Below are 14030 nucleotides of genomic sequence, written 5' to 3'. Positions count from 1 at the left end.
TCTGTGCTCGGGGGAAGCCTGGGGCTGGACAGCAGCATTGCTCATGTCCTCCCCTGCCTGGAATTCAAAGAGCTCATCCAATTGGGGTTCTCTTCTTCTCATTGCTTCCCCTTATAGACTCTAAGCTTGAAAGAGCCCCTTTGGTTCCCTTAATTCCTTCTTTTCAAATGGATCATAACATGGGAACCTGACCCTCTAGTAAACTGTGCTCTGAAAGGTGAGAACAACAGTTCACTCTACTCACAGGAGAACAGTCTGACAGTGTCCTGTGACCGAAGAGAGAAACACATTGTCTTCAGGCAAATCTGTCCTGGTGTGGACAGGGACCCCAGGAAACACTGAGGAGACACTGAGTCCACACTGAGTTGGGCCAGCCCTGCAGCTGGGCCAAATCCCCCCCTTTTTTTTTTTTTTTTTTTTTTTTTTTTTTTTTTTTTGGTCTTTTTTCCTTTTTGTTCGTACTGGGATTGAATTCACCACTGTCTACTTTACAAGGCAGGCACTTATGCTGCTGAGCTAAATCCCCAGCCCCTGGGCCAAACCCTTTCTTCCTCTGCTGATTTGCATATCCGCAGAGCCCAGCCAGCTCCTTGAGGACTTCTTAATAGGCTGCTGGTCTCACCCTGTGCAGGTTCAGTCCCAGTCAGGCCACAGCATGGACATGAGGGTCCACACTCAATTTCTGGGGCTCTTGCTGCTCTGGGTCCCAGGTAAGGAATGGGGACACCAGGAATTTACTCAGTGGTTTGTTCACCATAGACTGACAATACATTGAAGTTCTGTTTTACCATAAATAATTGTATTGATATTTGTTGTTTCCCACTTCAGGTGCCAGATGTGACATCCAGTTAATACAGCCTCCATCCAGAGCTGCATCTGTGGGAGACACAGTCACCATCAGTTGCAGGGCCAGTCAGGATATTAGCAATAACTTACACTGGTATCAGCAGAAACCAAGGCAGGCTCCTAAACCCCTGATCTATGCTGCAACCAATTTGCAATCTGGAGTCCCAACAAGAGTCAGTGGCAGTGGATCTGGGACAGATTTCACTCTCACCATCAGCAGCCTGCAGCCTGAAGACTTTGCAACTTACTACTGTCAACAGGATTACAGTGCCCCTCCCACAGTGATACAAGCCATGACATAAACCTCCCAGTGAAGGAGAAGTGTGGGGCAAGTGCTCCTCTTTGTGACTCCAGCTGCAGAGCTGGTTCCTCAGATGCAGCCAGGCTTTGAGGGTCACTGGAAGGATTTGGTAGAATCATCTAAGGAAGCTTCTCTCTACCCTAGCTTTCTTTTGTGTTTCTCAAACTTGATTTAAGGAATGGAACCATTGAATTCACTGGACTAATGTGGATTAGATCATTACTTTATATTGAAATGGCAATAAAGAAACTCTGTTATGGATGCCAGGCAATAATTTTTAAAGATTTTTTGTCACTTGTAGACATTAATTTCTGTATTACTATTTTTGTAAGTTTAAAACAAAACAAAATGCAGACTGGACAGAAGATTAAAGCTAATCACAACAAAATAAGGTACATGTATACAAGACTTCAAACAAGATTATAGGAAATCATCAGTTGCTACTGTAATGCTCTTAGTATCCTAATTTAGAAATGTATCATCTAAGGAATAAAAGTACAAAGGTGTCTTTTGTACCCCTGTTCCTATATTTACATAGTATATTATCATCATAAGTGACTGCAATTTTTCAAAAAATAAATCAAGACTAATCTAAATAAAATGTCCATAATTCACAGGAAAGCTGAACTTGATTTTGATCATTTCATCAGAAAACACAGGTATAATGCTTTATGTCCAATATTTTCATATGACCCAGTGCTTTTCCACTGCCCTAAATACCCCTGACTTCTATTGTGCATCTTCTTTGTCCAATATTTTCTGTTAGTCAGTCGCGTATTTCCTACAGTCATGCCTATAATTGTTCCTTTTTTGGCAGAAAAAAATCTTGGGATTTTTAAAAAACTAATCTTAAATTATACTGATATGCTATATGGAAATAAAAAATAACAATACATTTTGCTACCACCAAGACTGCCTTTATAGCAACTATTTTTATCACAAATTTTCAGGGTTCGTAAAGGCCTTAAAACCTCTACCATACAACACAATGGTGTTTTCATAGTAGTGATTGTATGTCAGAGGTCACAAGAAAGGTATAGATTGCTTGTATTGAATGTTAAGAGTCTATTGTAATTTGAAAGCATGTAGAGGAATTGGTAAATTCCTTTTTCTTTCAAAACAGTTTTATTGATACACCGTTTATGTAAATTCTGATGCCCATACAGTCAATTGGACTCAGAGGTGGAGCACTGGGACTCTCTCTGTTCTTTTTCTATATCATGCAGATTCATTCACTGTTTCACAGAACCTAGATCAGGGTCTTTCTCTATAAGTCTAGAAGATGCTTCGCTTGTGTTGATCTGTTTCCTAAGAAATTAAGAAAAGAGTTGGTTTCATTTCTCACTGAAAAATGATTAGCTCTTGTCCATATCTTTACTTTTTTTTTTTTTTTGTCTTTTTCCTTTTTATCAGTACCGGGGATCAAACTCACAACTTCCTGCTTGCAAGGCAGGCGCTTCTGCCACTTAGCTAAATCACCAGCCCCCATATCTTTACATTTTTAAATGTCATTTTTAGGCTGTGATATTTGAACACCTTCCATAAACACAGCATTTTGTCACCAGGTAAACAATAGAGGTAACTCTTAGGAAGACAGTAGGGTGTGGCATGGTAAACATAGTACCAGTAGTATGTTTTCTATTTTTCCAATCAAGATGCCAACAGCAGAGGAGTTTGCAACTATTGTAGGTAAAAATCTTCAAGGTTCAGACTATTTTTTTTGCCCTGAAAAATCTCAGATACAGAAGTAGCAAGCATTTTCACTGTGACATGTTCCCTCCTTCCTCACCCCATGGACAGGATGCTTTCTTTTGTCCCTACTCAACAATTGTTTATAGATTAATTTTTGCCTTTTCTGCAGGATGCATTAATTAAGATTAGCTCTCAGTCTTCTAAAATATGCCAAACATGGAAAAATGGTAATTCACAAATGCCTTAAATACTTCTACCTCATCTGGTTCTACTGGGTATGAACTAAATAAATTTTTTTTAAAAAATCAAGTAATATGAGCATCTAAAAGGCACATTAGTTCTTGATGGAAATGAAGACCACATGACTTCCTAGAAGAAGAGGTAGGCAGAGTCTTAAAAACTTATTTTCATAGTGTCACACCCAACAGCAGAAGATTCAAGCCTTTGGCTCATGTGCTTAAAGACACCTGTTCACTCAACACCTTGTGTAAGACATTAGAAAACAGCTTCATTCATAATAGCCTGCTATAAAACCTATATAAGTCATCTTCAGCACATGAAGCAGTTCAAACTATATCACCATGAATTCAGTAATCCTCAGAAACAAAGAGGATCATGGTATTGGTACATGGGCAATATGAATTGACCTAAAAACAAAACAAAAACAAAAACAAAAAAAAAAAAACAGAACAAACAACCAAACAAAAGACCCTTGTTGTATAAAAGTAGGAAGCGCCTAGGAAATAGAAACTCCATAATTTGTTTTCATATGAAATTCTAAAGAAGGATGAATTTAAATTATAGTAACATCTGATAGACCTGAGTTTAAAAGTCCATGTGGTAAAGTGGAAATTGTTTATAAAGAACGGCAGGGCAGTGTGTGCTAGGACCATTTGTTATTCCAGTGGAAATTTCCCAGTGTAATTTTGATAGAGATTGCACTAATCATTCACTTTGGACAGTGGGAACATTGTAGCAGCACTAGTCCTGCCAATCCAAGAACTCGTGTCACCTTTTCGTTTATTACTGAATAAACTAATTTCTTTCATAACTTTCAGTGAAGTTTAATTTATTAGTTTTCTCTCCTGTGAGTTTGTGCACATGTTTGTGTTCTGTTTAAAAGATTTCCTTCTTTTACAGCTTTAGGTTAGACTTTTTTGCTTTCTCCCAAAGCTTCCCAACTCATATCTGGATACTGTAGTCAATTAATTCTTAGTTTTATTGGATATGATGTAGGTAAATATGTTTCCAATACATACTTAATTTCATTTTCAATTCGAGTTCCTCCTCACCATTTACTGAAAATAAAGAAACTTACAGCTATGATTATCTGCATTATCCTTGTCAGAAAGCCTGTGCGTATGTGGATCTGTTCTCTGCACTCTTCTTTTTGCTTGGTCTGTTTATTTATCTTTGTTCCTATGGTGCGCAGCACGGACATTCTCTGATAATTGCCTGTATTCTTTGTAAATGCTGGAGATCAAACCAAGGCCCGTAAGCACACTAAACAAATGTACTACTTTTGAGCTACATCACCATTTCCTATAAACGTCTCAAAATATAATTTCAGTCATATTCTGCTTTAATTCCTCAAAATTTTTGTGTCTATCCTAAGGTATTTCTGGTATGTAACTATCCTTTGGTATTTCTGGTACATTATAGAAATTGTCCAACCTTTTAAATAAATTATTTGTAGATTGACTAGAGTTCATTGCATGAAATTCATTTGTGTGTAAATATATACTATTTGAAAAAAACTGAACTTTAATAACATCAAGTTTTCTACTTGAAGATGGAAAAGTGCCTATTTATCTAAATATTTTTAACCTATAAGACATAGTGAGTGTATTAGCATTGAGTGCACAGTGTTTTTTTTGTTTTTTTTTGTTTTTTGTTTTTTGTTCTTTTTTTTTTGGTACCGGGAATTGAACTCATGACCTCACTGCTTGCCAGGCAACTGCTTGTGCCACTGAGCTAATTAACTGTCTGAACCCAGAGATTTTATGTACTTATTTTTCTAGTGATTTTTGATACAGTCTCAGAATTTACTTAAAAATTTTTGCTGGAAGTATGAGAAGCTATCCTTTGTTTCTTTCAACTTACGAATTTTAATACTCTGTCTAGTCTTATTATATTCCTAGCATCTTCAGCATAATTCTGAATAAAAGTGATATAAGAGGGCATACATTTTCCTCCCCTCTGAAAGATAAAATTCTCAGTATTTTATTTGAGAATAAGATGGTTCTAGAGACCTTAACAAAGAGTGGAAACTGAGTTTTCCAAGATTGTTAAGGCGAAAGAGCCAGGGATTGGGTTGGTTGATGCATTGTAACAGAATGATGTAGAAAATCATCCAAGGACTAGATCTTGGCCTGCACACAAAATTCTATTTCTGATTTTAGTGAAGTGGAATCAGTGAATTGCAGAGAGAGGCAGTGCTGGGCATCTGCGAAGTTGCAGTTTTTCACCAACCTATACTACTGAGCCTAAGTGAATGTCGCACTTTGTAAATTCTGCATTAGGGACCTTTGGGAAAGGTCATAAAACTGGAAAGAAAAAAAAAATATTTGGAAGACCAATTTCACTCAAAGAGTTATTTCAGCCAGATATAATTATGCAACTAGGGAGAGGATGAGACACATAAGAGGTTGAGAGAAACAATGTCTCTGTAGGATTTGATCTTCTTATGAATTTGTATTGATGACCATCTGCCTGAGACGTCTGTTAAGACAGAAAAGAACCAGGATCAAGTTTTCTGACTACAGATGAAAACGCTATGCTCAGACTGAGCCAACAGTCTTCTGTCCTGACCACCTGGGCATAGCTTGCTCAAGCGTGAACAAGAAGAGCCCAGCGTTTCTGCAGCTGCAAGCTCAGCCCATCCAGCCTCTGTTGCTGTGTGTACTCTTCAAAACCCCCACTACTGTTCAGAGCCCATATCATTTTCTGAGGCAGATTGCAGGGGAACCCTGCATCAGGGAGGACCTGGTCAGCACCATGCAATCCTTGGCTCTCCTCCACTGTTACTCTTGGTCTGGGACCCCGGTGAGTGTCACGTGGGATATTTTTCCATATCTGTGAAAACTCTCTAAGGATTATCTTCTATGTACAGTACTAGCATCTGTTTTCAAGAAGCACAATAATTAAAGTTCCAGTTAGATGAATGAACTTAGCTCTATTAAGAACACCAATGATATTGTCTAGACTACATGAGTGACACTACTGTTTTATTCTATTTTTAATTTTATTTTGAAAGTAGGAAAAATGCAACAGCACAGGACAGAACAAAGCCAATTGAGATAATGCAATGAAATTGGTACAGGATTTCAGAGTAGGATACTGGGATAGTAGTAACAGGTACTATGGTATATCTCCTTAACTTCACAATAGTTGTCCAGTCAATTAGGTATAGCAAAATCAAACCAAAAAAACAACATTATAAAACCAATCAAGAGCACTGAATAGAGCAAAAGAAACATAACAAAACAGTGAAAACAACCTTTGCCTTAAAACAGAAGATAGAAGGAAATCCCCTATATTTCCTATACTGCATATGGTCATCCTCCCAAGAGATACTGAAACATCTATCCCTAGTAGCTATGTGGGGGCAGGGGTGGGATGAGGAAGGGTGTTTCATCTGATTTTCAGTGTGCATGGCAGTAGGCTCATAGGTAATGGTTCTCTTCCTGGCTCATGCTGTGAGTGCTTACCAAGAGAGCAGAATAATAAGCTACCTGAGTCCCACCATAGTCGTTCTTGGGAGCTCTGGTTCTCATGGACCATGCCACAGGTACTTACCAGGAGGGCAGGTGAATGACTTCTGTTTTATTTTTAATTCTCAGACTTCACTGGAGAAACCCAGGTGACCCAGTCTCCAGCTTTTCTGGCTGTGTCTAAGGAGAAACAGCCATCTCAACTTTAGGGCCAGTGAGAGTTTAGCAGCTCCCTAGTCTGGTACCTGCAGAAAACTGGGCAGGTTCCCAGGGTCCTCAGCTATGGTTCCTCCAACAGGTCCACTGGTGCTCTGCACACTTCAGTGGCAGCAGTCAGGGACAGACTTTGCTTTCTCCATCAGCAGCCTGCAACCTGAGGATGCTGCAGTTTGTCATTTTTACTAATATTACAGTGGGTGTCCTACAGTGATTCAATATGAAACAAAAACTCCCTGTGTCTATTGTCATGATTTTGCTCATAGCAGCTGCTTCCTTTGTGGACAGCTGCTTGGTCCCTGCTCATTTTAAATGTCTCTGCCTCAATCTGGCAAACTTCTGATTCTGAAAAGTAACTCACTGATAGGATTTTAACTGATTCCTGGTTTTGTCCTCAAACTCAGTGCATAGCCATGATTAGGAATAGTTTCCCTTCTAAGAACATCAGATGAGACTCATATGAGTGGGCACCTAGAAGGAAGTACATTTTATGTTCTATAAAATAAGACAATACAGCGGCCAAGAGCACAATTGCATCATGTCCCTGTGAGATTCACATGGTATGAACAGAAACCCCTCTTTCAGTTTCATTTCCTGGTATGAATTTGATTCCTTGCAATGCCAATTCCCATTGCTATTACCTTAAATATTAGCTTGTATAAAATGGTGCATTACAGTTTGTTTTTTCTCAACACTCCTCAGGAGTTTGAGTGAGTCTGTGTAGTTTTATTTTCTTTTGGTATCTACCAGCACGGTTGCTAGATCTGTACTTGCATTTTCACTTTCTTCCTATTCCATTTTTGTGTGCATCCTGGTATTTACCATCATTCTCCTGGCTATACAAAATGATTCACACAAATTTTCTTTTATGACTCCTTTTGTTTCTTTTCTTTTTTCCTCCCTCCTCTCTTTTTTTCCGTGTACTTACACTGTAGTGAACTATTGAAATATTCATAATTATAATTGGCAATGGTGGGTTAGGTTTAGAGTTAGGATAGTAACATACTTGCTCATTCATCTATCAGTTTCAGTAAGGTAATCTGAGCATATGGCTCTAGCACACACAACACAAGTTATTACAATAAAATTTACTTGGCTTAAAGTCCTTTACAGCTCCATATACTTACCTTCCCCCACATGGTTAATCTCAAATATCAATATTATATTATTTACAACATGCCCTTTTCTCTGTAGTTTCTTTTATATATGTCTACCACATAATGCTTTTACTTTTATGTGTTCAGAGCTTTCTGAAACAGACATTATATAAATAATATATATGAGGTGTGATCTAAAATATGATACTTAAATTTTAGAAAATTACAATAAAGACACACTGCCATTGCATTCCCTCACAATGCTCCCTCTTGCTTTAAACTTTCTCTTCCTATTGTTCTTGCCATTTTCTGAAGCAGTTCCAGAAGTCCTCTATCTTGAGTCCTTAATTCTGTTACTGTGGCTTCCTAGGTGTGTGGTTCAAAATGTGTAGCTTTCATGCTCATTTTACTTTCAGGAAGAAGCAGAAGTCACTGTGAGCTGAACGTGGTGGAGCATGCCCGCCATCACTGCACTCAGGAGACAGAGACAGGAAGATCAATGTGAGTTTGAGGTTGGGCTGCATTGTTTAGTGAGAGCCTGTCTCAAAAAAAAAAAAAAAAAACAAAACAAAAACAAAAACAAAAAAAAAACCAAAAAAAACCTATAATAATGTAGGTGAGGAAAAGTGACTATAAAGGAGAGGCTGCCTTCTGTTAGTGGCTCTTGGTGGTAACAATCACTGATTTTTTCGCACTCTGTAAAAACAAAGCAATGGGGAGTATTTTGAGGGGGATCTATGGCAATGTGTCTTTTACTATGATAATATTTTTTAAAATTTAAATATTCCTTGCATTTGTTAGTCATACCTTGTGTACATTTGAAAAATCTTTTCACTTTCAAGAAAATCCTCTAGGACTCTCTGTTATTGAGCTATTCATTGCTGACACAAAATATTTGAGAGAAGTATTTGAGGTTCATTTTGACTTACATTAACAGAGATTTCTGTTCATGGTCATCAAGCTTCAGTGATTTTAAGCAGGTGATGCATGGTGGAAGAAAGGATTGGAAAAGGCATCTGTTTATCTCATGACTGCCAGGAAGTATTTTGTCTAACATCTGAAGTTCCTTGGCTTTTGGGATCTTATAAAAGTTTTTTTCTCCGGAATGCAGCCTGAGCAAAATAGATGTGCCCAAAACAAGATGATCTTCTTACAGACCCTGGGCTTGCACTCCTGTGGATTCCAGGTTAGACTCCTTGGACAAGGCTAAAAGGAGTGCGTTATCTAAATCCCTAACTCTCTCTTTTTCTTTCTTTCTTCCTCTTTCTTTCTTTCTTTCTTTCTTTCTTTCTTTCTTTCTTTCTTTCTTTCTTTCTTTCCTCTTCAGATCCCTGTAACAAATGAATATCTTACTTTTGGAGTTCACTTTATTTTTTTTTTTAATTTTTAAAAAAGTATTCCCTATTTTTTTCTTTTAATTTTTTATTTAAGAGAATTAAATAAAACAAAATGAAAGTGAATAAATCAACTGAAATAAAACAGAGAAATGATACATTATTTCAAAGCAAGATAATCAGAAATCAACAATGGATACCATAATATATTGTCTTATCTTTGAAATAGCTGCCCCTATCATCAGATATAAAAAACAGAAAATCAAATGAAGCAGAATGAAATCTATCAAAATAAAACAATGAGTGCAATAGAGCAGTTTAAAACCAAATTAATAAAAAAATAACAATGGCTGCCACCTTCCCTTTTGAGATGTTTCTTCCCTTTCCACTTGCACAATATCTATTTTACATTTTGGATCTCACTGACTCCTTCATGTTTTATACTAGGGAGACAACATGATGTTCACCTACTGACTCTGAACAATTTCACATAAGTGCATGACTGTAAGTTACATCCATTTACCTACAGGGGCCTCATGATTATCCTTGTTTATAGATGAGTAGCTTTCCATTGTATAATAGGCCATATCTGTCTTATTTTTTTCTGTGGTTAGTGGGCAAGCTTCTCCTGCTTTTTTCTGATTCCCTGTCTCATGAAGCAGTTTTCCATCTTTGATTTTCAATCTATGAATTTCCTTTCAGGTTAATGTATTTCTCATGCACTGCATATTGATAGATCTTGTTTCTTGATCCACTCTGCTTGTGTTTCTTTTCATTGATGCACTGAGGTCATCTGCATTTATGGTTCTAGCGCAGATCACAGGTTTGTCTTTGCCATGCATTTTCCTGCCTTTGGCTTCCTACTTTTCCTCTGCATTCAACTGTCTGCCCCACTCAGTGATCCCACGTTACTTCTATTCCTGGGACTGTGGGCATTTTTTTTTCCTCTCTGCGGAATATCATTCATTACTCATTGTAGGGTTGGTTCGGTGGTCATGAATTCTTTCAGTTGTTCTTCATCATGGAAATATCTTGTTTCTAATTTTGCTCCTAAATTTTGAGAGTTTTCAGGGTACATCAGTCTGCATTGGAAGTTGTTTTCTTTCAGGACTTGAAATATTTTACTCCAAGCTCTTCTTATCTTAATTGTTTGTGTTGAGAAACTTGTGGTGATTTGGATGGGTTTTCCTTTGTAGGTGATCTGTTTCTTTTTTCCAGAAGACTTTAGTATTCTTTTCTCATGCTGAATTTCTGGGATCATGATTATTATATGTCTGGTGTAGGTTTATTTTGGTTTTGGCTAGTTGGAGCTCTACATGCCTCAGTTATCAATATATCAGGTCAATTTTCATGCTTCAGAAATTCTCTGCTACTCCTTCTGTAAACAGTCTCTTTATATCAATTTGTGGTGATTCTTGCTTTTTACTGAAATCTATCATGTTTAAATTACTTTTCTTTACTTCATGTTGCTGCAGGTGAATTATTACTTCTTGGTTTATTGTTGTTTTTGCCAGATCTTTCCCGTCGTGATCATAGGTGCCATCCTGTCTTCAAGGTCTTAAAGTCTATCTTCAGTTCCTTTCAAGAGGTTTTGTCAGGTTTCAATGAAATTTTTAATTTCTTTCCTATCTCTCTGAGTCTGCTTCATGAGACCAATTCTTCTATATATTGTTCCCTTCAGCTTGCTTCATCCTCCTGTGCTCTTCTTTTTTGTATTATTGTCTTCTTTAGATGATTTCAGTAACCCTTTTTGGTTTGTCACATCTTCTTTTACCTGAGATATTATTTCTGACATGATTTATCTTACAGAATCATGAAGTTGTTCATTTACTCCAGTTGCCATCAGGTCAGAAATTTCAAGGGTGCACCTCCTGCTTTCTGTCATGCCTATGTCTTCAGGACTTCTTCTGCTTGGCCTAGAGGCCAATGTCCATTTTGCTCCTAAATATTGACATTTTCCTGTGTTCCTCTGGACTGGCAAGTTGTGGGGTCATAGGTTCTTCTTATGTTGGTTACTTGTGCATAGTGTATGGGGGATGAGTCAGGCACCAACCCAGATTCCCTAGGAGGTGGTGGTGCACGGGGCGGTGTTGTCCTGACACTTGTGGCTACTCCAGTGTGTCTAGCTCTTTCCCTGGGCTTGAACTAGGTGTCCAATTGAGATGCCAGATGATAGCCAGCCTGTGTATTGGGACTGGTTTGGTTACTTCTCTGCACCCATGTTGGCTGCCAGCGGGACAGTTCCAGTGGCCCCTATTTTCTTTTTAAACTATATTTGTAAGGACTTTTATATGCACACAGCTATGGTCTGCTGATGGTTGGTTTTAACCTGCAGAAATGTGACTGTATTGATCGAGTCTCTAATTCTGTCTATGATGCAAGGTCTGACAGCTACTATCTCCTGCCTGGCCAGTTAGAAATCTGTCAACAACATTTGCACTAACTGAAACCAAACCAGGTTCCAAAGCTCCTCACTAAGTCCACATTTCAGTGTATATCTTCAGTTCCTTTGAGGTTTGGTGCAGTAGATCTGTGATTGATTTCACCTTCAACATAAGCAGCCTTCACCCTGAAGATGCAACCACATTTACTATTGGAAAGGGTATAGTATTGTTTACACTGTGCTGCAAACCAGAACAAAAATTAGTTCTACCTGAATGAGCAGGAAGATTATGTTTTTCCCTGCTCTTCTGATCTTGTAGCTTCAAACGGTTCATTGACCTTACCAACACCATGAGGTTTGGTCAGCTGAGCAGAGTGGAATCCTCATAACCACTGCTTCATATATTAGTTACAATTTCTTCAGCATACATTTTTTAAAAATAAATGAACAATGGTTGAGTATAATCCCTCTTTGTTCCCACTAAGGATTTCCCTAAACTTTCCTTTATAAATAGGTAAAACTTTGGAGTTTTCTGAGGGATGCTTTAAGTAAAGCACAATTGCCTTAAAGGGAGAATACCGTGAAATTAATAAGCAATTACTTGGATGTACTTGTCAGTTGAGAACACTGATCAATGTTTCATCAGCATGGCTTGAAACTAGTGAAACTGTCTCCTACTGCCTGTGCACATCTCTTGCAGTGGATATTGCTCAAGTGAGATTAGAATTAGGGCTTCTTTTCATCATTTTACCATGTGCCTGAGAATTCAGAAGGTGCTAGACATTGCGATCTTCATGCCTGAAAATGAACCCATTAGAAACAGAAATAGACACGTAGTATTGTTGGCAAGGAATCTCTCCAAGAGAAATCAGTAGCTGGAAAACACAGGAGCATAAATCCTCCACTTGTACACTTGGCAGAGTCTCGGGCTCCAGGTCTCTGGAGACTAATGTCAAGAGTTCCCAATTCCCAGTGAGATTTCCTGTGCTGCAAACTGAGTGTATCAGGACACTAACCAGCAAAGATGGTGGTTTGGGAGCTGCCCACAGGTAGACAAACTAAATGGGCATAGCATTTCACATCCTGATTTGCATATGGTAGGTCATTTGTCATCCTAAAATAAAATACACTTTTCTATAGAATTCTTTTAGCTATATTAAAACTCAAACAGAAGTTTAAAATCATGTCTTTATTTTATGTTCTTTTTTTTTCTGTACTGAGTGTTGAACCTTTTTATGAAGCTACATTCACAACAATTTTTATTTTCATTTGCAGACAGGGTTTCACTAAGGTGTTAAGTTGCCCAGGCCTGGCAACCCTCCTTCTCCAGACTTCCAGAATGCTGGAGATTACACTTCGTGTTCATTCTGTAAATCCTTCCTCTAACAGTTACTATCTCTGAGTGCCTGGACCAGTGTTGTTCTCTTAATATTCTTAATACCAAGACCAAGTTCATTTATTCAATTATCTTTGTGTGCCCTCATTCATTCATTTATTCAGTGAGTGAATGGTATCTCCTCTTGATAAAGGGATTACAGTATTATGTCCTGTTTGATGACATTTCTTTAATGATTTTTATCAGGATTGTTTGCAAAAACAATTACACCAATATTCATCATGTTTTCTAGTAGCACATATCTTATCCCAAAATGAAAAATCACATTATAAAAAGTGGTATTTCTGCATTGTGTTTCAATGCATATAAACTCAATACTATGTTATTATTTTAAAAGCTGTGTATTAACATCTGGGTTGCCATATGAAAGTGTTCTTCAAATATAGTAGAATCTTTGGGATGTAGGACTATGTGGGAGCAAGAAGGTTCTGATGAGCATGCATTTGAAGGGGTACTGGTACCCAGCCTCTCACTCTCTGTTTCCTGTCTCCATGTGTTGGACCATTTATATGACCATGCACTCCTAATCCCATATTACTTCTCTCCATAGGATCAAGTAATGGGGGTCATGTGACCATGCACTGACTCCTCTGAAACCATGAGCCAAAAGAAATATTTCTTTTTCTTAAATTGATTGCCTCAGTTAATTTTCATAGTTATAACAATCTGACTGACACACTGATCAATTTTCTTCACAGGAGACTGTAAGTTAGAGAACATAATAGAGATGAAATTGGATTTATGTGTCATACTTGTGTAGCCCCAATGTCAGGAAAGGATAAGAGGACTTTTATCATTTATATGTGTGAGCCACTGGTATATGTTCTGAACCACATTCTCTTCATGATTTATTCTACTTTATTTCATTAATATATGCAAATCCTGTGCTATTCTGGTATCAACATGTAATGAAAAGTGAGTCACATCTGGTCCTGGTATTGATTTGGATGCCCAGTCTAAGTTAATCACTAGATCCTTTTAAAAAAAAATATATAAAGAGAAAAAGAAAAAAAAAACAGAGAAAGGCTACAAGTAATACAAAATTTCAAAAA

General features: G+C 37.7%; 1 gene segment (V, D, J or C); it reads left to right on the top strand.

The window, feature by feature from the left end:
- Positions 1 to 571: 571 nt before the first annotated feature.
- LOC100727109 (immunoglobulin kappa variable 1-39-like) lies at positions 572 to 1163 on the top strand. The segment is given in 2 exon segments: positions 572 to 710; positions 829 to 1163. Coding segments are annotated over 2 exon segments (375 nt in total).
- The last annotated feature ends 12867 nt before the right edge of the window (positions 1164 to 14030 follow it).

The sequence above is a fragment of the Cavia porcellus genome, unplaced genomic scaffold, assembly GCF_034190915.1.
Source record: "Cavia porcellus strain 051 isolate PalLab524CR breed Dunkin Hartley unplaced genomic scaffold, mCavPor4.1 scaffold_18, whole genome shotgun sequence".
Taxonomy (NCBI): Eukaryota; Metazoa; Chordata; class Mammalia; order Rodentia; family Caviidae; genus Cavia; species Cavia porcellus.
This window is presented reverse-complemented; position numbering and strand designations above follow the sequence as displayed.